The following is a 21438-nucleotide window of genomic DNA, read 5'->3' as shown; positions in this document are numbered from 1 at the left end:
TAAGACAGCAGCCTCCAGGTGTGGCCTGGAACAGGTTATAACAACAGATTCAGGCAGAGAGGTGAATGTTTCATTTTATCGGTTTATTATCATTTAAAATATATTAAAATTTAAACATGAAGAAGCAAGAATTTTAATTGTACACGGTAGAGTACAGAACAAAACAAAACAAAGGTCCACAGAAACAAAAACTTATATCAACCAATAACTTATTAAAATTCCATTTGAGTAAGGATCTAAAGAAATGTAGTATTTGCAACACCTCTTAGAAAATATTTTTTCAGTGACCTACAATTGGAGAAACTCTCCAAGCAGAATTCGTTTTCTTAAACCATAAGACTCTAAATGAAGCAAATGGGTATGGCCAGGTCTGAGTCTCTTCTAGCCACTTCTCTCCTCTGCCCACTAAGAAAAACAGTGGCACTCCACTCCCAAGAGCTCCTGCAGCTCTTACTATCGGTGTGTGTCAGCAGAGGTGCTGTGTTTAAAACAGTGGGACTGGGTCCCCGTGGGTAACGTAAATCTCAGATAAAGTCACACAAAACAAATAAAGTCTGATCAATCAGAAGTGTTCAAACAAATAACAGATAGCAAGCGCCCTTGTTAGAGATCCCCCTCCCTTTTAGTGGCCTGTCCCTATAAAGGTGCATGCAAGGTCCACACGCACCACACTCCTTATCACACACCAGACAGACTGCAGTGCAAACCCGTTCTCGTGAGGCCCCTCAGAGTGGCAGCCGGGAGGACTTTGGTGCAGGTGGGCGTCTGGCCCACTGGCTAATGCTGGTGTCAGGACAGGCCTCCCTGCGGCCCCACAGACAGCCTGTAGGGCACTGCTGGTGAGGGATCCACAGGAGGGCCTCCCCAGCTCCTGCTAAATGCTGGGCCTGTTTTCATGCTATTCCTTGGAGCCCAACCAAGAAACAATTAATGGAACAAAAAGAATTAACAAATCACGAAAATATGTGCTTATTATTATTTTTTAAAGACACACATTCCTGAGTAAAGCACACAAAAATCGCATGAAGTCTGTTTAAAGCACCAGCCTCTGTCTCTCAGACTCACTGCACCCAGATGGCAAGCCCGAGCCAAGCTCAGACGTCCTGGTGAAAACACCAACAATGTATTTATGGGTTCCATCTTTCTAACATTTTACCATTTGAGAATTTTATGCTTTCAAAATGGGAAATGGCTTCTTTAATGGCAAGGGAGATGAATAAAGGTGTATGTGTGGGTTTCTTTGGTCTGTTTGGGGCAACACATCAGAGCTGAAAGGACCTGCTGAAGGTAAAGACATTCACAGACCTGGGCCTCTGTGTCACCACACTGGCCAGTCATCAAAACCCTCTACACGTATAAGCCGCAGCCATTGAAAAGGTCCAGATTAAATATGGATATGACCGTGGGACATTAAAATCAAATCAGTGTGGGCCGACTTTATTGCTGAGAGATCCAGGTCACAGTGCGGCGGCAGCTCAGGTGGTGCGTTTAGCCCCTGACTCCTGGGCCCGAGACAGCATCTGAGGACAGAATGGTAAATCTTCAGCGCCGGCCCCAGTTTGATCTTCATCACCTTGACGATGTCCGTCTGCGTCAGGAGCAGGAAGGCTTTGCCGTCGATCTGCTGCATGTAGGTACATAAACAGAAATGGAAAGGAAAGCCCACCCCCTGGTGTCTCGGGGTGCTGAGCTGCTCCTGCTGACCCCGGGGCCTCCCTGCAAAGCTCAGAGCCGGGGGAGGGGATGGCAGCCCTCACAACCCTAGTCCCATCCATCGCTCAGGACTCTGAAGCGAAGTCCAGTTTAAAAGGTGTTCACTCTGCTAAATATGAATTCAATAACATTAACTGCTCCCAGGCTAAATTTCTATTGTTACATATAAAATATCTTGGCCTGAATTTGTATCAAGAGCCTTAAAAATAACCCACTTACATCCACCACATAAAACTCCAGGAATATTCCCTGAGAGAACAATGGGCAATGCCTGCACTCCAGTGTTATTTATAATAGTGAATTATAAAAACAACCCAACATCTCAAAAATAGTAGAAGTAGATAAATCCCGGTCTCACCTAGGATGCGGTACTAGGGCTGTTACCAAAATTCATGTCTCAAAGAAACACTTAATGATTTGGGAAATTTTTCATGAACTTTTAAGCCCAAAACACAATATAAGGATACAGAAAGATGTTTCATTTGTAAGATTAAAAGTGCATGACCGCCACGTATACATATCCAAAGCTAAACTACTTAAAATCTTTGTACCAAATGTTAAGGGAAGTTACCTTTGGCTGGTGAAATAGTGGTTTGGTTATTTTCTCCTTTTAACTATTCTGTATTTTAATTTTTTCAATGATAAATGCTATAATAAGCAGAAATACATATAAATGTTCTATTCATTAGCTTTAAAGCATGCTGTGGTCTGAGATGTCATAGCCTTCCTGAAATTCATGTGACGGCAAGTGGCCTCCGTGCAGGCTGTCTTCCCTCAGCTTCCAGAGGCCCAGTGTGGCCTCAAAGGCTGGCCTCTGGAGGCAATAGGTGGCCCACACCCAGATAACCCAGTTACACAGGCTCTCAGAATGAGTCCTGGGTCCAGAAACAAAAGGACAGACTGAAACGGTTTTCTATGTTAACACCTTCCCATGAACCCAGCTGTGTTCCAACCCTTATAAATTAATGATAGCAACCCTAGGTATTGATGTCTCACGGAGGAAGGCGGGATCACCCAGGGGTCCCTGGTGAGGGGTTAAAGTTCTAAGAGTTTTGAAAAGCTTCCTGTGTGTGATGATATGTTGACTGATGAAGAACTGTCCACTTGGAGAATGGAGCACCTTTCCCACAGGGTAGAAAGGGAGAGAAGCCCGCTTCCATGCCCTAAGCTGGGCTGGCTCCTGCATTCCTGGCAACAGCTACTGGCCAAAGAATCAGGTAATGATGGTGATGGTGCCGATAGTAACAGCTAAGGTTTATGGAGCGATATCCTAATCACTTCTATATGCTTGATCTTCTAACAACCCCAGAAGGTGGGTGAGAAAAGCTAGTTAATGAGCCTGATGACTTGCCCGAAGTTACAGTTTCCAGAGAGTATATTGGGCTTCTGGGCAGGGCTCCTTGGCCTTCAGAGGAGACCTGCTGGCCTAATTACTGCCCTTTATTAAGCCTCAACTCTGGGGCAAGAGCTGGGCTAGGTGCTGTAAACATACTAGTCCTAATCCTTAAAGGGCCCCTTCAGAACCCCATGTTCACAGAGCGGGTAAGTGATGTGCCCCCGATGACACTGCTGGTCAAAGTGCCAAGCCCAAGTGACCTGACCTGCAGACTTGTGGACATGGTGGGCCTTGGGTGTTGCTCAGTGCAGAGTGGCCCGTATGTGTGAGGCTGGGCCACCTACGCCAGAGCTGTGCTGGGCTTAGGCAGAACCAGGGTTTCCACTGGCAGCTGCTCAGACTGAGACTCGAGTGGCCCTGATGCTGAGTTCCCTGAAAATGCAGGGCTCCCCGGGCTCTGAGGGGTCCAGGATCCCAAAGTCAGAGTGCTTCCCCTGAGCCATGTGGGCCCTGGCATCTGGAGAGGGAGAGTGTATGTTGCACCCCAGAGTCCCCAGGAACAGAGTTCTTGGAGAGTTCTAGAGCAATGATGCAAGCTCTGGAAGCGGGTGCATATGGGCTGCATCCTGACTGTGCTTTCCTCCCCACGCCTGAGGTTCTGCACTGGTGAGCTGTGCTGTAGAGCTGTGAGGACCCAGGAGGACAACTGCACAGGGATGGCTCAGGGCCCGGCACAGGCAAGCCCCTGAGGCACAATAACTATCACTGCTACTTGCATTACTGCTCTGCAGCTGGCCGTCTCTGCTGGGGTCCCTGGAGCTATGGATAGCAATTCCAGGACAATTGGTAAGCAGTTGGTATGTTCATACTGAGAGGGAGAGGGACGAGAACCTCCCCACCCCCTGCACACAGAGGGATTTCCTGGCTTCTCTGCACCCCTACTGAGCAGCCCAAGCACCAGACACACAGGACAGTCACTTCCACTCTGGAGCAGACAAGCCCCTCCCTCCGGGGGCAGGCACATGTGGGACCCCTCCCTGCCCCATGTAGCCTAGAGCCACAGTGCAGAGGCTTCTGGACGCTGTGAGTACTAACTCCGTGCTCGAGTGGTCCACTGGCTCCGCAGGCTGTGAGCCGGGCACCATAGCAAACACCCCAAACCAGACAGGCTGCCTGCGGGCGGGCTGCTGCGGGCTCTTTCCTGCCGGGGCCCCCTCTCCAGCCTCCCAAACTGCTCTCATTTCTACGGGAGGAAATGGAAACAAAGCCCCTCTGGGTCTAGAAGCATAAAACAGACAGAGACTTGGACATTTCCTACCTCTTTCTTGAAGCACTTTGCATGCTCTTCACCGCCCAGCAGAGACTGCACGAACTCAGTCACCTGCAGCCAGGATGAAAGCAGACTTAAAACATCACCTGAGGTCATTTCCCGGGTTGTAGAAGTTCAACATTGGACTAAAATATACTTCAAACCCCTCCAACACTTGGGATTTAAATAATAATGACCAAGCCACATTAGCTTAGTTCCTCATCTCTCTCTGGCCTCTGATTTCCAGGCTGACCTACGTGATGACAGTGACTGTCTCCACCTGTGAGGAGATCTGGCATTCTAGAACCTTCTCCCATCTGCCCCTCCCACCCACCATGTGGGCAAGAAAGGGCCGGGGTGAGGAGTCTGGTCCTGGCACTTATCCCAGTGACCCTGAGAGCAGGAGCATCCAGCTGCCTCTCGGCAGACCCGAGGCCCAGGCCCGTCTCATCCACCTGAGTGGCCACTTCCTCCCCAGGGTCCGGGCCAACAATAGGGACTCAGGGGATCAATGTGAAGTGAATTCCCATGGAATACCTGACACTGAAGCCCAAAGGGGCTCAGTGACTTACTCACGGTCATGCATGGCCAGTAAGTGCCAAAGATGGTTTTGGAACTAACATTTTCTGATTCTTAACCCAGAGTTCTGGAAAATCAGTTTTCTTGGTTCAATTTCCCAGCCTTACCTTTTCCTCCCTCTCCATCCACATGCCCCAAATTCCTTTTACTAAGACCTGGCTGTAAGCTCAGGAAGCCACTGGGTGTTCCCAAGTGATACTTTCGGGGGGAGGAGGAGTGAGTGAGCAAATCTAATGAAGTATAGACCCCCCACAGCCAGAATGGCAACTGGGTGTGGCCACTCCCTGCACCTGCTGGAGCAGGAAGCGAAGGCAAGCTGGAAAGCAAGGGCAAGTGCATCCAGGGAGGAGATGTTCCCAGGAGGAGCTGTCTTGTTGGTTTTTGCTTTGTCTTTCTTTCTGGCTCTTTGCCCCTGGTGTGGATGAACAGTGTGCACTTGCACATCTCTCCCGTGTCTCGTGAGGAAGGCCCAGGAGAAAGGCTGGGAGTGCAGGGCCGTGTCCACGTGCTCTGCAGTCAAGACTCTGGGAGCACCTACTCCCTGCTGGCGCCCTACAAGGTGTGAGTGGATGTTGGCCCCTCCCCACACTTTGCAGAGAAGAACAGCACAGGGTTGGAATATCTCCAGCTGGCAGAGTGGCTGGGCCAACACCACAGGGCGAACCTGACACCTGACACCTGTGTCTGCACACAGAGCTGTCCCATCGGCTCACAGCTCCATTTAGTCAATGAAATATGAATGTTTCAGAACATCTTTTTACGGGCAATCAGCATGTTGACGTCTGTTTTACTCACCTCTGATGCCGCATGTATATTTTATCATGAATCATTTACAATCATCCTAAAGTGTTGAATGATGATAATTAAAAAAAAAATCCTTCAAAACCATCTACACGATGGAATACTATGCTGCTCTAAAAAGGAAGGAACTCTTACCATTTGCAACGGCATGGATGGAACTGGAGAGCATTATGCTAAGTGAAATAAGCCAGTCAATGAAGGAAAAATACCACATGATCTCACTTATTCATGGATAATTGAGACCATTATAAACTTTTGGACAATAATAGATAAGATAAATACCACATGATCTCACTCATTTATGGATAATAAAGGCCATTATAAACTGATGAACAAAAATAGATACAGAGGTAGAGAACATCGAACAGACTGTCAAACTACAGCGGGAAGGCTGGGGAGGATTGGGGGGCAGGAGGTAGGGGGGTAAGAGATCAACCAAAGGACTTGTATGCCTGCATATAACCATAACAAATGGACATAAGACACTGGGGGATAGGGGAGGCTAGGGGACTGTCTAGGGCGGGGGAAAAAATGGACACATATGTAATACCCTTTGTAATAAAAAATTAAAAAAAAATCCTTCAAAACCAGTCATTATGCTGCCACACAATGGCATCTTCAAGCCTTAGGGGCACTAGGAAGGTGTCAGTGGGCCTCTATCTGGCAGCCTCTGCTACTGCACCCGAGAACTGAGACTGGCAGTCCACGCACCAAACCCAGGCTGCTTGCTGAGTTAATAGGTTTTCTGCTCCCTCGATGGACTGGACACATGGAGCGCATGTTTGGTATTTTCAGGGTTCTGAGGAATACCGATGGTCACCGGGGCAGGTGATGGCAGGGCTTAGTGTTTCTGGGGCTCAGGACACTGAGAGGTAGCCCTTTCATCCTTAGGCTGCTCTTCTGGCCTAATCTGTCCCAGCCACGATTTCCTGTGAGGCTTCTGCTGGGTGCTGGTAAGGCTGACTGGAGGTCAGGTGGAGCCTGAACTTTCAGTGAGTTTAAGGTTTGACTAGTGGTAGCAGGTAGCGGGAAAATGGCTAGTCAAGGACAACTTCCTAGTCACCATGCACATGGTCCAATATGCTAAAATCCAGAAGAGAGGTGTGAGCTATGGGCTTCTAGAAGGGACAGATGGCATCTCAGGTGGGAACTCAGCAAACACAGCACAGGGAGGTGGTAGCTGAGATGGCATGCTGGCTGCACGGTATTTCCACAGGGGCGACTCGGGGGCGCGGAGGGAACCTCAGCACTGAGCATCCCAGGACCAGGGCCGAAGCAGGCACATGGCCTGTGTGTCATCAAAGCAGGTTCCAGTTTGGCTACCGCTGAGAGCAGAGGGGAGAGGTGGACAGGCAGAGAGGAGGCTGGGCTCCTCCCTGACCACACCTTGGCCACAGGCAAAGTGAAGTTTGGAGACGTGGCCTCTTTAAATACATGCTCCAGAAACTTCTGCTCCCAGCACACTGCTGCATATTGTTGATGGCGTGCATAGGTTAAAATGTTCTTTTCTGAGCAAACGAATGAAAAACAGGATCACATTCACTCTTCTCAGCATTAGCCAAGAAATCACTGTCCATGGCAAAGGTAGATTGGATTTTAAATGGGAATAAATAATGTGTTAAACCAAAGAGCAAACACATCAGCGCTGTGGAGCAAGGTGCCCTGAGCTGGGCGGGGCACCCCTCTCTGCCCACCTCCTGCAGCCATTTCGTCTGTGTTCCTCAGACAGCAGGGGGCAGTGACATCTATTTGCTTTACGACGTGCCTGAAATTCTGTCTTTTTCTAAAGAGATTGATTCTATTCCATCTGTTTTTCTTTTTCCAAAGTGAAGAACAAGTTCTATGAAATCTTTTGAGGCAGACTTTTCTGGCCAGAATTTTTAAATATCCAAAGGCCTTGATCATTATTTGGGATCATTATTCAGTATTGTTAGTACTTAGTGCCCTAAGAAATTATACTTAGCCTTTAATAGAAAGCCCATTTTGCTAAAATTTCTAAATGTAAACTGATGAACTTTAATATACCCTGGGGTAGCATCAGAGAGTTTCCCTCTCATTCTCTCTTCAAACACTTTTCTTCTTCAAGTTTGTGGTAAATGTGGGGAACGGTTCAGATAGAAGGGAGCGACCTCCGAGGAAGAGGAAGCTGCCCTCTGCTCGCACCTGCCCGCTTTCCCAGGTAAGGGCAGCTCTGCAGGCGCCTGGTGTGGGTGACCGGCTTTGGCTTCAGGAAGCACAGCATGTGGAGGCTGCACAGTGGTTCCCTGAGTTCCTGAAAGCATGCGTCCCACAGCTAAAGGCCCAGCAGTTCTGGAAGGACTCTGAGTGAGTTCCCGCTCTGGATGACACAGCAGTTTGGAGAAGACTAAGAAGGATGACTCTGCAGGCTCCTAGATGAGCCCATCACTGTGCCCAGCCATGTTCCCACGACCTACTTTCCCTGGCGTCCTCCTGGAGCTCAGCAGGCCTTGTTCTCTTCATTGGGAATGCGGCTCCCCTAAATCCTTCCTAATGGAGGTGTTTGCTATTTTGCTGAGCCTGTAGCTGTGTGCCTGGCTGTATTGGCTCCAAGTCCACTGGGGACCATGTTTCCAGTCCAGGTCTCATTTTTTAACAATGGAGTTGGTTATTTGCCTTTTTTTTTTTTTTAGGGCTGGATGGTATAAGGCTGCTATGCTTAGTTAGCAATACCCTGAATTTTTCAGAACACTCCCTCCTGTGTAAAGATTGCTTTTAAGGCGACTGCCATCTTGTAAAGTCAATGGGCACTAAGGGAGCACTTACTTGTGAGGCTGGCATGATTTATGTGTGCAGCTTTGTAAAGCATTTTTGAAAATAAGAAATACAAGTATCCATATGTGAACCAAACATACCTGAGTCATACTTGTGGCTGTAATGCACATATAACAAGTTGCATCCAGCCCTTGTGTGCTCATGGACCCCTGGCAGGAGGGTACTGCATAACGTTTATTTCCCATCACTCACTCACTCACTCACTCACACATTTGCCAGACACCTACTTTAGAGCAAAACATTTTGAAACATTTTGCTCTAAAGATGTTTTAGTCCCTACTCTTAAACACCTATACTCTTCTATAGAATATTTCCATGACCCAGAGTAATAAATACACTTCACACTGACCTTGACCTGAGTGTGCACACACCCACCCGTTTCTAATAAAGGTTTCACAGAACAACAGCCTTTCCTACAATTATGCACCTTCATCCAGCCCTGTCTTCCATTCAGAACCACTAAGTGGACTTCAAAGCCCACCTGTGCTTTGGCAAACACTGCTCCAGCAGAAACAGCCACAGCGACAAAGGTGTTAAAAGCCAGCTCATGTGCTCTGGGAAATGTTAGGAGGCCCTGTCTGGTCCGGCTTCTCTCCACAGGCCACACAGACCAGAGCAGAGGTCTTCCTCCCCGGCCAGGAAGGCAGACCAAGGGAACGTTCTTGCTCTGCTTCATCTTCTAGCGTAGACAGCCACCCCCTTTAAGTCTCACTGAATGGCTCTTAACACAAAGACGCACAAGACCATTTTCTATACACCCCGTGGTTCGTTCCAATGGGAACAGAGCCCCCAAACACCCCTCCTCCCAAAGCTCCCTGACCCCGAACTGCCTTTTCAAATCCTCACTACCCTGCACGCCTTTTATTTTTAAAACCTCACCCAAGGATATGTTTTTAACTGATTTTAGAGAGAAAGGAAGGGAGAGTGAGAGTCAGAGGGAGAGGGAGAGGGGGGAAGGGAAGGGGGGGGGTGAGGAAGAAGACGGAGAGAGAGATATCCCTTGCTTCCTTTATGTGCCTGACCAGGGATTGAACCGACAACCTTGGTACGTGCCCTGACTGAGCATCAAACCTGCAACCTTTTGACGTACAGGAGGACACTCCCACCAACCGAGCTACCCGGCCAGGGCCCCTGCATGCCATTTTTAATGTGGTGCATGTAACAGTCGTAAACTCGGTTGTTGGTTGCTCTCTGGAATGGCCCCTAAGTAAACTCCCTTCTGAGGGCTGCTTTATTGTCAGTGATGCACACAGAACCATCAGAAAGCCCACACTTTCAGCCCATCCGAGATTCTTCTTGAGGACCTAGTTTGGCACCAGGAAATGTGCTAAGGAGTGTGAGGATGGTGAAGTAAATTTAGGATGTGGTCCTAAAGAGCATCTCGTTAGGAAGACATCAAGACCGAGATCTACAAAGTAGAAAACTACCCCAGCAGTTTTCTCTGGGTCGCATCTCTGAGGGAGGCCATGGCGAGAAAGCACCAGGAACACTTCGTGAAGACAGGCTCTCCTGTGGTTGCTTTATTTTTAATCTAGAAAGACTCTAAGGGCTCTTCCAGAGAGACAGGCTGGGCTTCACCAGGAACACTTCGTGAAGACAGGCTCTCCTGTGGTTGCTTTATTTTTAATCTAGAAAGACTCTAAGGGCTCTTCCAGAGAGACAGGCTGGGCTTCACGTGTACCACCACAGAGACGCAGGAGTGGGGATCTCACTTCCTCATTCCCCCTGTTGCCCTCTCTGTGAGTCTCTTCCTTTTGAGACCTTTAACCTAAGGAGACTTGCCCCTGGACCATCTACTTCCTCTTAATCACCCTCTCATCTCTCACTTTTGTTCAGAGCCAGACTTGAAGCTAGTTAGATGAGGCTCCTGCAAATTCCCTACTCACTGTTCAATGTTCCTAAAAACAGTGATTCCTATTCTTTTTGGATGATGGTCCCCTTTGAAAAACTAATAAAACTTTTATTAATTTTGACCCTCCTTTTAAGGAAAAAAAAATACATATGTACACAATTTTTCCAAATCCTCTGAGCTCAATTCTACAGCCCCAGCTGTTGAACCCTCACAGAAGCCCGCCCCCCAACATTTTTCTTTCACAACTTCCCCTTCCCTTCAGAGTGCCTCCTGCACTTTCTAACTTGGTCCCATCGACCCCCATCCTGCAGCTCTCTCTGCGTGATCAACCCCTATTTCTGACCATTGGAATCCTTGTTCCATACCCACTGGTGTGTTCTGCAGGGCTCACTAACTCAAAGTGTCCCATTGTGAATTCATCATCTTATCCTCCCTCCAAACGGGATCCTTGCCCCAAAGTTTCATTTCTTTCGACCAACTATTTCCCATTCTTTCTGATGAACTCCAGGGCCCCGGACTCCAAACTGCAGTGCTGGGATCACATTTGACTCATTTCTTCATCTCAGTATCTCTTTCCCGGTGTTATCGACTTGACTTTAAAGTGTCTGTTGGATTTGGGTGGTTCTTCTCATGTGGTGTCCAGTCCAGGCCCCGATTATTAGTCCACACCGGAGCATTGGTGACTTCCCATCACCTCCCTCTCCTAGCCCTCACCTCACTTTTACTCTTCTTTGCAGATCGTTGCCATTCTCATCTTCCTGAAGCATCATCTTCACAAAGTGACTTTCTGCATAAGGAACCTACAATAGCTCAGACTCACACACATGCCCAGTGCCTGGCCTCAAGCCTGACCCATCCCTCCCATCCCAGGTCACTGCTTTCTGTATCCAGGTGCACAGTGTGCCTGGTGAGTAATACATCAGCTCTAGACCTGACTCTAGAGTTACTCAGTCTCTAGTGCTTCTATATTCCTATCTGTAAATGGGCAAAATAAGACTATTTGCCTTATCATCATTACATTAATACTGTTTGCCATCATTCCCAACGTTAGTAAAGGCTGTGTTGTGTATCGGTCACCCTTGCATATGTCTACTCCCTCCCGTGCAAGCTCCTGTTGTTCCCCCTTTTTTTTGTTAATCCTCACCCAAGGATATCGAGGATATTTTCCCATTGATTTTTAGAGAGAGTGGAAGGGAGGGGGAGAGACACACAGAGAGAAACATGGATGTGAGAGAAACACATTGATTAGTTGCCTCCTGCACATGCCCCAACCAGGGCCCAGGTCGGGGAGGAGCCTGCAACTGAGGTGGATGCCCTTGACCAGAATCAAACCCGACCCTTTTCAGTTCGCAGGCCGATGCTCTATCCACTGATACAGGGCCAGACTTTGCATACTCTTGCAGCAGCAGGATCACTTTTAGTCAAACCGGCTAGGGCTGTTCCCTTCTTTATGGAGTGGGAACTGGAATGGTTTCCCTTCTTTTTCTGCTTAGATGTATCTCACTTTTGGATTTAGCTCAGGATGCCTTTGTCATGCAACATTCATTCAACAAACATTTACAGTATTATTTACTAAGTGCCAGGTGTAGCAAGAGGTTCTCAAGACATATGTGGAGTGAGTGAAATCAGGTCTCTCCTCATGTGCTCATGGGTCAGACAAGCACGTTGTAGGGGCAGACAGAGGCTGAGATGAAATGGGAGTTTAGAGAGGAAGTCCGACCTAGCCCAGAGGCTTCTGTAGGAAGTGAGCTTGGGGCTGTTGGCTGTGGAGACAGCAGGCAGAGAGGGAGGGGAATCTGAGGCAGGGTAGCAGCTGTGCAAGTATGAGAACAACATGCAGGGGCTGGGGAGGAGCAAGATTCCGTAGCCCAGACTGGGAGGACCAAGTGGGGCAGGGTGGAAGGTCAGACTGAAAATGCAGGCAAGGACAGCCCATGCTGAGGATGTGGTTGGGGAGCCAGGGACTGCTTTAAGTTGGGCGGGGACACATCCAGAATTCTCCCTTCTCTACCACATTTGCTCATTCTCCAGATGTAGTGGCTCTGCACACACAGGTAGGGCTGGGGCTGGATCGGGTGGCTGGCTGCCCTCCCCACCTCTTTCTGAGCAGGACAGTGATGGTGCGAGGGGCCAGGAGCTCAGCCACTCTTAGTCTTTAAAAAGGTAAAACTTCAGATGAATAGCTTGAAAGGCAGGAATGAATGACTTGTCACTGTGGTCTCAGTTGCCCTCCTCATTTTGTGCAGTGTTTCAAGGGCCAAACCATACATGATTTGATTATAGATACAATAGATTTTAATTCAGTTGGCATGGTCATGAAGCTGATGCATGCTTTGTAAACTGGTAAAAATTCATAAACAGGGGCAGGGGGCCAGACTCTGCATACTCTTGAAGCAGCAGGATCATGTTTAGTCATTTCCCCAAACACCCAGCCAGCTCCTGACTCAGTCCACTGGCTGTTACTAGGCCCTTCGGCAGCAGTGGGAGGAGAGGCGAGCGGGCGGGTGTGCGGGAAAAAGATGCCAGCCCTCAGCTCCAGGTGGAGGAAGGCTGGGCAGGGATGCTGGGCATGGGGAACCCACCAGGTGGCTGGTGTGAGGTGCCTGGGAAAGAGGAGGGGGCAGGGCTCCTCCATCCCTTTACTTGTGGGTGGCCCTTCACCTGCTGCTTGTCCAAGGCTGGAAAGGAAGGCTTAAACCAAGATTAGTGAGACTGATGCAATAAGTGCTCAGTGAACATTCTGTGACTAATTTAAGTCCTGCTCTAATCTTGTCCTTCATTTAAGGGTTTTCATTCATTTAAGAAGCGTAATTAAGGCCTGACTAATGAAAACGATACCTTTATCAAAAGCAATGCCAGTCCAGGACATCTTCCTCAAAAGGTGGCTGCTTTTAAACGTAAAGCATTTCTACAGCATTGCAGTAAGCAATGGGACTTTTATTAAAAACCAGCAGTGCAAGGCATGTTCATGCTAAAATCAGGCCCATGTTTCTCTCTGCTGCAGCATCTTATGCAATGTTGTGATCTAATTTACTTTAAACTCTGTCTTCGGTGGACAAATGGGCAGCACGGAGCTAGCTGCTCAGCAGAGAGAACTCAGATCCTCAGGGCCTGTGGGCACTGGCAGCGGCATCCCTGCAGGGCACAGGCCACCCTGGGTGGGGGCTCTCAGCGTGCTGCTCGGGACAGGAGCTGTCAGCACACACGGCTGCGATGCTTATACAGGTGGCCTCCTTCCGCACACTGCACCTCAGTGAGGGACCGGAGGCTTGGCCCTCTGCTGAATGAGCCCAGGGGCGTGGTGCTAGGATATGGATGGGGAGAAGAGGGCAACACCTCCTGGGCTTCCCAAATTCCCTCAAAGTCATGCTCGCCTTCTCCTGCAAATGTGGGTCTTAAACTTGAAACAGTGAATCCAGTGCCAAAGAGAAGCTCTCAGCAGCTGGGCACATCCGTCCCACGGTCCCAGGGCAGTTCCACTCACCTGGTCCACGGTCCATCGGGCCACCTCGCCGGCCCGGATGTCGGCCACGCCCGGAAGCAGCTTGCGGTGCTGCTCCCTGCCCAGGGGGAGGTCCCGGAAAGGGTGGGTGGACAAAGACGTCATGAAGATGGACTGGTGCAGGGGCCGCTGCGTATGCTCCACCGAGTGTGCTAAGAGAGGCAGGTAGGGAAGCAGACAAGGTTTGTCACCCTCTCACACAGTCACAGAGGCCTGAGCCAGGTTAGAGGAAGTGTAGACACAGGGGAAAGCCTGGTCTCTAGCCACACAGCACCTAGGCCAGGGGTCTTGGGCACAGCCAATGCCACTGCTCTACAAGGCCCTGAAGATTGTGGCTAACAAGTTCACATAACCTCCATGACACACGCTGGATGCCAATGACGGGCTAGCATGTCGCTGCCACTGGTCCTCTCCCCAAATGAGGAGCTAGGGAGCACAAAGCCTCGCTGCTGTGACCCAGCTGATGGGCACACTGAGATGTGCCTGCTTCACCTGTCTCCAACGAAGGAATGAGCCGGGTCCACATCTGGCCCACAGGCCCCCTGGGGGACCCTGAACATGGAATGCAGGTCAGGGTCTCCCTGAGAACCTGGATGGCAGCTGCTGCCATGGCTCCCAGCCTCGATGACCTCACGGGGACTTGCGGAGAGCAACCAGAGCTGGATGTGACTGCCAGGCCCGGGCACTCAGAGAGAGCTCTCTTTTAGGAGCCAAGCTGAGAGGCCCATGGCATGAGGAGCAATGTCGGCCGCCTGCCCAAGGCTGGCTGCTGCCACAGAGGAAACACTTCCCTTCGCCTCATCCTTCTCCCCAGCCTTTCTGAACTCCTTTTCCACCTTCTTATGTTATTTCCAACATGTCGGTGGAGCCCTGGGTCTCAATGCCTTTATTATTTTGCTTTTATGCACAAATAGGTAAGGAGCAAAAACTCCATAGCAATTTTAGAGAAAACTGATGCCTTTATGACAGCTTTTAAGATACTTTCCATACACATTAGCAAAATCAAGTTGCTGATATTTTAAGACTTTGAAGAGAAAGACCACAGAAGGAAATGCTGCAAGCCCTCGCAAAGCCTGTGTTTCCTAGTGTAAATGGAAGGTTAAGTAGGCAGTAGCCACATAATTTAAAGTCTATTATGATGACTTGTGTTTTACTACAGGAGTCTACAAAGCTATTATGCAAATATTTCCAACTCAAATTAATTAACAGTTTTTAGCAGGTGAGGCTGACCTGCACTTTGCATGGTACCCGGTAGTCACCGGCACGGTTCTCAGCCATGGAGGAACCCCCCCCATCCCCACCTGGTGTCAGGCTCAGACATCCTGCATATTTACCAATGCTTGCTGTCTACACAGATAGAGAGCAGGATTGCGGCGGCCTCCCACATTCTTATGCTCCGGTTGTAAGCAGCAGCACATTTGTCTCTAAATGCTGATTGACCAACACTGACCTTTTTAGTATGTAAATAGGTTATCTCCCTCCTTGTAGTGTAGTTCAGCCAACAAAGTAAGGCTGCAGGTTCTAAAGGGAACATTCACGTCTTCTTTGAAAAGCCAGTATGTTGACAAATGTGAATGTTCTTTAATGAAGCTATCAGGTTGGGCAAGGAGCACGTACAAAACAAGCCCTGAAAACCCGGTAGGGCGTCACAGAGCGAGCCTGCAGGCCCAGCTACCAGAGGCACCGGGGGCCGTCCTGGCAAACCGAGAGGTAAAGCTGTGCACTCTTAGGGAGTACGGCCTGCGCAAAGCAAGGCTTTATTCTGGGAAAGAATCACTGCACCAATCAATCAGTCAGCTGTTTTTGCTGAAAAACATGGACTTAAAAGAAAAACAAACCACATATGTATCTCTAACTCATGCGCTTTGTAAATCAATTACATATAGTTTCCAAAATGTATAGGACTTTTAAAAGACATGATTAATGAATCTTGTGTTGTGGAGGTACAGAGAAGTCGAAAGATGATCATCAGATTCCTATAACTCACAAATAAATGAAGGTATGCGCCATGACCATTCTGCTCCCAGGCAATAAAAATTTCCATACCATAATTCGGAAGCCAACTGCCTTGGCTGCTGAGACAGCCACTTGGAAAGACACGGAGCTCTGGAAGACGGGGACTTCAGTCAGTGCAAGTAGCACCATGACCTCCAGGTCACAACCACATCAGGAACTCTAGCTCTATGCTGCTAACTCAACCCCAGGCTAGCTCTGTGCTTTCTATGGCTTCTGAATTCTGTTAACAGTGTCCTTATTAAATCAAACTATCCTTTTGAATGGAGGTGAAATCTTTTCAAAGGATGAAGAGAACTTAGTGGGGAACAGGCCCTTCATGCCACGCGCAGAGGGGAAAGGTCTGCAATCACCTGCTAGGCTGCCGATCCCCTGTCTGGTGCCAAGTTCTCTGTGCCTGCTCACTTGTGATCTCAGGAACATGCTGAACATAAAAATTGTTTTTATTATTACCGATTTTACTATATCAACTTTATATCTTGAGATGGAGAGCCTGGAGGTTGAGTTTTCCTGCTCAGAAAGACTTGAGTTAGGTTAGAGAGTGTCCCTGAGTAGGGAGTCTGGATGCCAGTCTGCCATCTCAAAGACATGACTGGGTTGACAACACCCAGCAGCAGGACTGGTGGGAGGAGGGAGACTGTGCAGAAAGGCTTACTTAGTGTGGTGCCAACAAACTGCAACCATTCAAATGGCAGATGCTACTCTAAACTCGACTGTAGGTTCTAGCGGTCAGGACTGATAGTCTATGAATGAAAGCTGCATAATTAGAAATTAACAAAATGCAAGACTAGTTTTCAAATAGTAACACAAGAGAGGGAGTATATTTTCTAGTGTTTCAGGGTGGTTACTGTGCCATCTTTGTATCATTTACTAGGTCTAATTTCTTCCAAAGATGGTGGTTTTGGGGTGGTTTCTTCCAAAGATGGTGGTTTTGGAGAACTTGTGCCTGGGGTTGAGGTTTAGCTGAAAGAATGCTAGGACAGGCTTGCCTCCTAGGACTGTGCCACCAGAGGAAGGGGAGGGCCACACCAGCTTGCCTGGTTGTGAATCCTGGTCCTCACGTAGTTGCTGAGTGACCTTGGGTGAGATACTTAACTCCTATGTATCAAGGTTTAACATTTTTAAAATGGGCCAATAATAATACTATGCCTCAGTGAGGTGTTGGGATTAGAACAGCTTCTGGGACATGAAAAGTGTTCAGTCCATGTTAAGGATTACATTATTGTTATAAGATGCAAAGATATTGTAAATTGTAATAATGAATATGGGGGCATACAATATTTACAAAGCCAGTGTGGCTAGATTGGCCTAAAATCTGTGAAGGTAAAATTCAGACTGAAACTCAGTATCTCCATGGCTGTGTTCCGATTTCACACCCAAGTGGTCCTGGAAAGACTGTGCAGTTGTCACCAAAATCCTTTGCAGAAGTCCCAGGGGAAGGCAGTGAAGGAATCCCAGGGCACTGCTCGTGCAGGGTCGGGTGTCTATTTCCCATGCCGGTATGTAGCACTGTTAAAACATGCTCAGCCTGCCAGCTTTGAAGTTCTGTGGCTCTTGACAGACTTTTAAAATGTGCGATGACTTGCATTATTTAAAATTCTGTGCATAAAACTAGACTTTTGAAATTATCCAATTAAAATTTTGCATACCTTATTATCTAATGTGAACGCACTGATTTTAATTTTTACCAAGCCAGCACAGCTCATGTTGTATCAGTTATCACTAAATACGTCTTTGATGGAGGGGTATACTGTCCTCAGAAACCATTCTCATTGAATCAAAAGAATCAGATTATTCTACCTTGGGGCACCTTAAATAAACAGTGTTCTAGATGAGGAAAATATGCCTACCATGAGCAGAGCCCAGAAAGGGTCTTTTCAACTGGGTAACTTCTGCATTTCTTCCACGAGGCCCAGCATCCCAGCCCTTTGTCCACCCAACACAGCAGAGGGATACAGGATGTTTCTCAGATACATTGCCTCACTGTAGCAGTGATTCCTACTCTGCTCCCCTAAAAGTCAGCCAAGAAAATTCAGCTTATAAAAGCAGCCCTCCTACTGAAGGTTTTAATATTTTAATTATTCAAAATGCCTTTTGCATCAGAAAACGAAACGTACATATAATCCTGGCTTTGCCATAACACCAATGTGAGTGACAATACAAGACTGTCCCTACCCTTCCATAAAACAGAGTGACACACACAATCCCTGTCACTCAGTGGTTTGCCATCTGTCGAATTGTTTTGTTGGAAGAGTTCTTCTGCTACCGTTTTTCTCTCATTGGGTATTTCTTTTGGCTTTCATGCCTATAATGAAGTGTTGAACGATTTCAGTCAAAGTGCTTGGGGATTTAGAGCCCACTCGCAAGTTTCTGAAGCTGGATCTTCAGCGCGGTGCCTGCTTCCAGGATCTAAGGCAGCCTCGCCTGGCACACCAGGACACTCGGCCAGGAGTCTGAGTCCATTCAGCAGTACTCAGAGAGGAGCTAATATATAGTTTCATCCCCCAAAATATCATTATCTTTCTTGCAGGGGCAGTAACCTGCTGGAATCCAAACCCCAGCCAGGCACAGACCACCTTCTCCGAGTCCCTGGGATGGCCAGACCAGCCAACTGTGGGTGGCCTGTGACTCAGGGGCTGCCTCTCAGGTGAAATGACCAAACAAATGGTGTACAGGGCTGTCTGCTTCCCAGTTCCACAGACTTAAAAAAGGTATTTGGCTACTAAAGGTCTTCAGCTCACCTTAAAATAAATGAAGGTAGGCCCCTGAATTCTTCTCTGCCCCCTTCACTTGTCTTTCCCACATCTGCTCTACAAATCCTTTAAGGAAATGTTATTTTAAAATATGGCTGTTTCTTCACAAAAATTCACACAACAAAACTAAAGCAAGTGAGTCATAGATGGTAACCAGAGGCTTCATGACTGGGCCTCAAGTTATTTTTAATCCCACTAAAAATGGAGACCCATTTCACAAGTAACATTCCTTTCAATGAAAGAGGTGGTGATTCTACTTGTTCTCAGCTCCAAAAATAAGGAAGGAGAGAATAAGAATGCACTGAGTTCCGACATCCAGTTACGGGATTTTTCTTGCCTGCTGCACAGTCTACGACAGTCCCTGACGGGCTTTCACCACTTTCCCAGCACTCACTGGGAAGTCACCTGTTGGGGATGCTCGATCCAGTAATGACTTCTGCTGGAGAAGCAAGGAAACGTTCAGGCCAGACTTTGCATTTGGAAATGTTTTTTCTTCCCAGGACCACCTGTTTTCAAGGTCTTCATACTAACATGGCTGGTGTCATTTCTATGCTGCATCATCTTCTCTTGATTTGGGTGGGTCTGGACAAGTCCATTCTCATTTCCTTTTTACCTCATATGTTCCTCAAAACAAAAGTGAAAGATAACGAGTAGTGCAAACAAGATGGGAAGGCAAGTCTGTACGGCTCTGAGCAAATAGTCAGTTAACGCAGAGCGGCTCTCGCACACTGCCAGTCTGACATGCTAGGTCACAGACCAATAAGTGGGGGACTTGTGCGCTGTACTATGCTCTGTTTTATCATAGCTGTATTGTTCAGAATTCCAAATTTACATCTATAGTGTAGTTTTTGATTGTGGCTCTTAATCACCCCTCATCAAAAGCCTGTTCTTCCTGATTTTATGTAAATGTGGGGGATGGAAGCACAGAAAAGACAGAGGTTTCCTAGGGATTTCCCAGGGGGCTATGAAGAGAATCACAAGTTGAATGAAGGACACTGAATGTTCTAGATCTGTACACTGTCCAACACGGTAGCTATCAGCCATGCATAGCTATGGAGCACCTGCAGTGTGAACAGTGCAAATTGAGATGGGCTAAAAAAAAAAAAAAAAAAAAAAAAGTAAAATATTTCAATAGTTCAATAGTTTAAAAAATCTTGAATTATACATTAAAACGGTATTCTAAATATATTAGATTAAATAAAATATCATTACATTTAATTTTATCTATTTGTTTTTATTATTTTAAGTGTGGCTGCTAAAATCTTTTACATCCCATATGTGGCTAGTGTTGTATTTCTTTGGGCAGCGAGGCCCGGAAGAGTGCTGGGCCCTGGCCTCTCTCAGTAGGTGGTTCAGTGGAAATAACATGACTCGTTGAAGTGAAAACGATGTGGCTTCGGTGGCCTGCATTCAACGCAGCCCTGGCCACCCACCGAGTGGGAGAAGCTGGGAGGCCTGATGCCATGGACAGTCTGTCAGGGAGGATGGGTCCGGCTGCAGACAGGCTACCTGAGCCCTTGGTTTAGCCCCACAGTTTGTTAGCCGGGAGAGCTGAGCAATCTGTTTGGCACAGACTTGCTGTTCCGTGGATGTCTGTGGAGTGATGAACATGACTGACTCAATGAATGCATGTATTAGGAGAGTAGGAACAGTCTTTGATTGCTACAAAAGCAAAAATGACTTTCAAAATTAGACTGGGAACCATTCAGATTTAGAGCCACTGTCTTTAAAAGTGTTGCTTCACACCCTCCAATCACTGAATCCTAAAGGGGTTTGTGGCAACTCAATTTCTTTTTCTTCACCAGGGCATGGGTACTGGGAGAGGAGTTAGGGAACAAGAGATTTTAAGTTTCTAGACTCCCTGTTGCCATTTTCCAAGTAATCCTCTTCAATCATCAAGAAAAAGCCCGGCTTCCTTTTGAGCTTTATAATTCACTAGAGGCCCGGTGCATGGAATTTGTGCATGGGACGAGGAGTGGGGGTGTCCCTCAGCCCAGCCTGCACCCTCTCACAATCTGGGACCCCTTGGGGGATGTCTGACTGCCAGTTTATCCATGGGGGATTGGGCCTAAACCAGCAGTTGGACATCCCTCTCACAATCTGGGACTGCTGGCTCCTAACTGCTGGCCTGCCTGATTACCCCTAACCACTCTGCCTGCCTGCGTCATCACCCCTAACCACTCACCTGCCTACTGCATCGCCCTTAACTGCTTGCCTGCCTGATCACCACTAACTGCCTGCCTCTGCCTGCCTGCCAGATTGCTCATAACCACTCGCCTGCCTGCCTGATTGCCCCTAACTGCCTCTGCCTTGGCCCCTGCCGCCTTCATCTGGAATGACGTCCGGAAGGTCGTTCGGCTGTTCAGTCTAATTAGCATATTAGCTCTTTATTATATAGGGTTACCTCTTGTCAAGCACAGCCCTCCTTCTCAGCTATGTCCCCGAAGGGAAGAATGACTGAGCCAGCTTACGGCCTCCTCTGACTCCAGGACTGCCTCCCTTCTGGGTGCTGTGCCTGTCACAGCCGTGGGCACCTTTCCCTTTCTCCTCCTGCCTGCTGCCCACAGTCCTGTGTTTGAAGACTGAGAAGCCGGCTCCTCACTCCTCACAGGAAGCATCTGGCCCCACAGCTGCTGCTGGTCTTCCTGCCGCAGGAGCCTATCCTCACAGCTCCTACTTAGTGGGCAACCCCCCTCTAGAAAGCAGACTGCTCCATCTCCCCTGGCACATCCCTGTGCCCACCCAGGAACCCAAGCCTGCTCCTCTCTCCCACGCTTCCCCTCTCCT

At 48.2% G+C, this 21438-nt stretch overlaps 1 protein-coding gene across 1 annotated transcript in view; it reads right to left on the bottom strand.

The window, feature by feature from the left end:
* Positions 1–1384: 1384 nt before the first annotated feature.
* Positions 1385–21438, bottom strand: part of L3MBTL4 (l(3)mbt-like 4 (Drosophila)) — a 303733-nt gene continuing 283679 nt past the window's right edge. The window contains exons 16-18 of the mRNA XM_006761933.2: positions 13868–14037; positions 4368–4430; positions 1385–1624 (exon numbers count right to left, since the gene is read on the bottom strand). Coding sequence (XP_006761996.2) covers positions 1385–1624; positions 4368–4430; positions 13868–14037 — 473 coding nt within the window. The remainder of the gene's footprint in view (positions 1625–4367; positions 4431–13867; positions 14038–21438) is intronic.

This window comes from Myotis davidii, unplaced genomic scaffold (genome assembly GCF_000327345.1).
Source record: "Myotis davidii unplaced genomic scaffold, ASM32734v1 scaffold96, whole genome shotgun sequence".
NCBI classification, from domain to species: Eukaryota; Metazoa; Chordata; class Mammalia; order Chiroptera; family Vespertilionidae; genus Myotis; species Myotis davidii.
The sequence above is the reverse complement of the archived record's forward strand: the minus strand, read 5'-3'. Positions and strand labels throughout refer to the sequence as shown.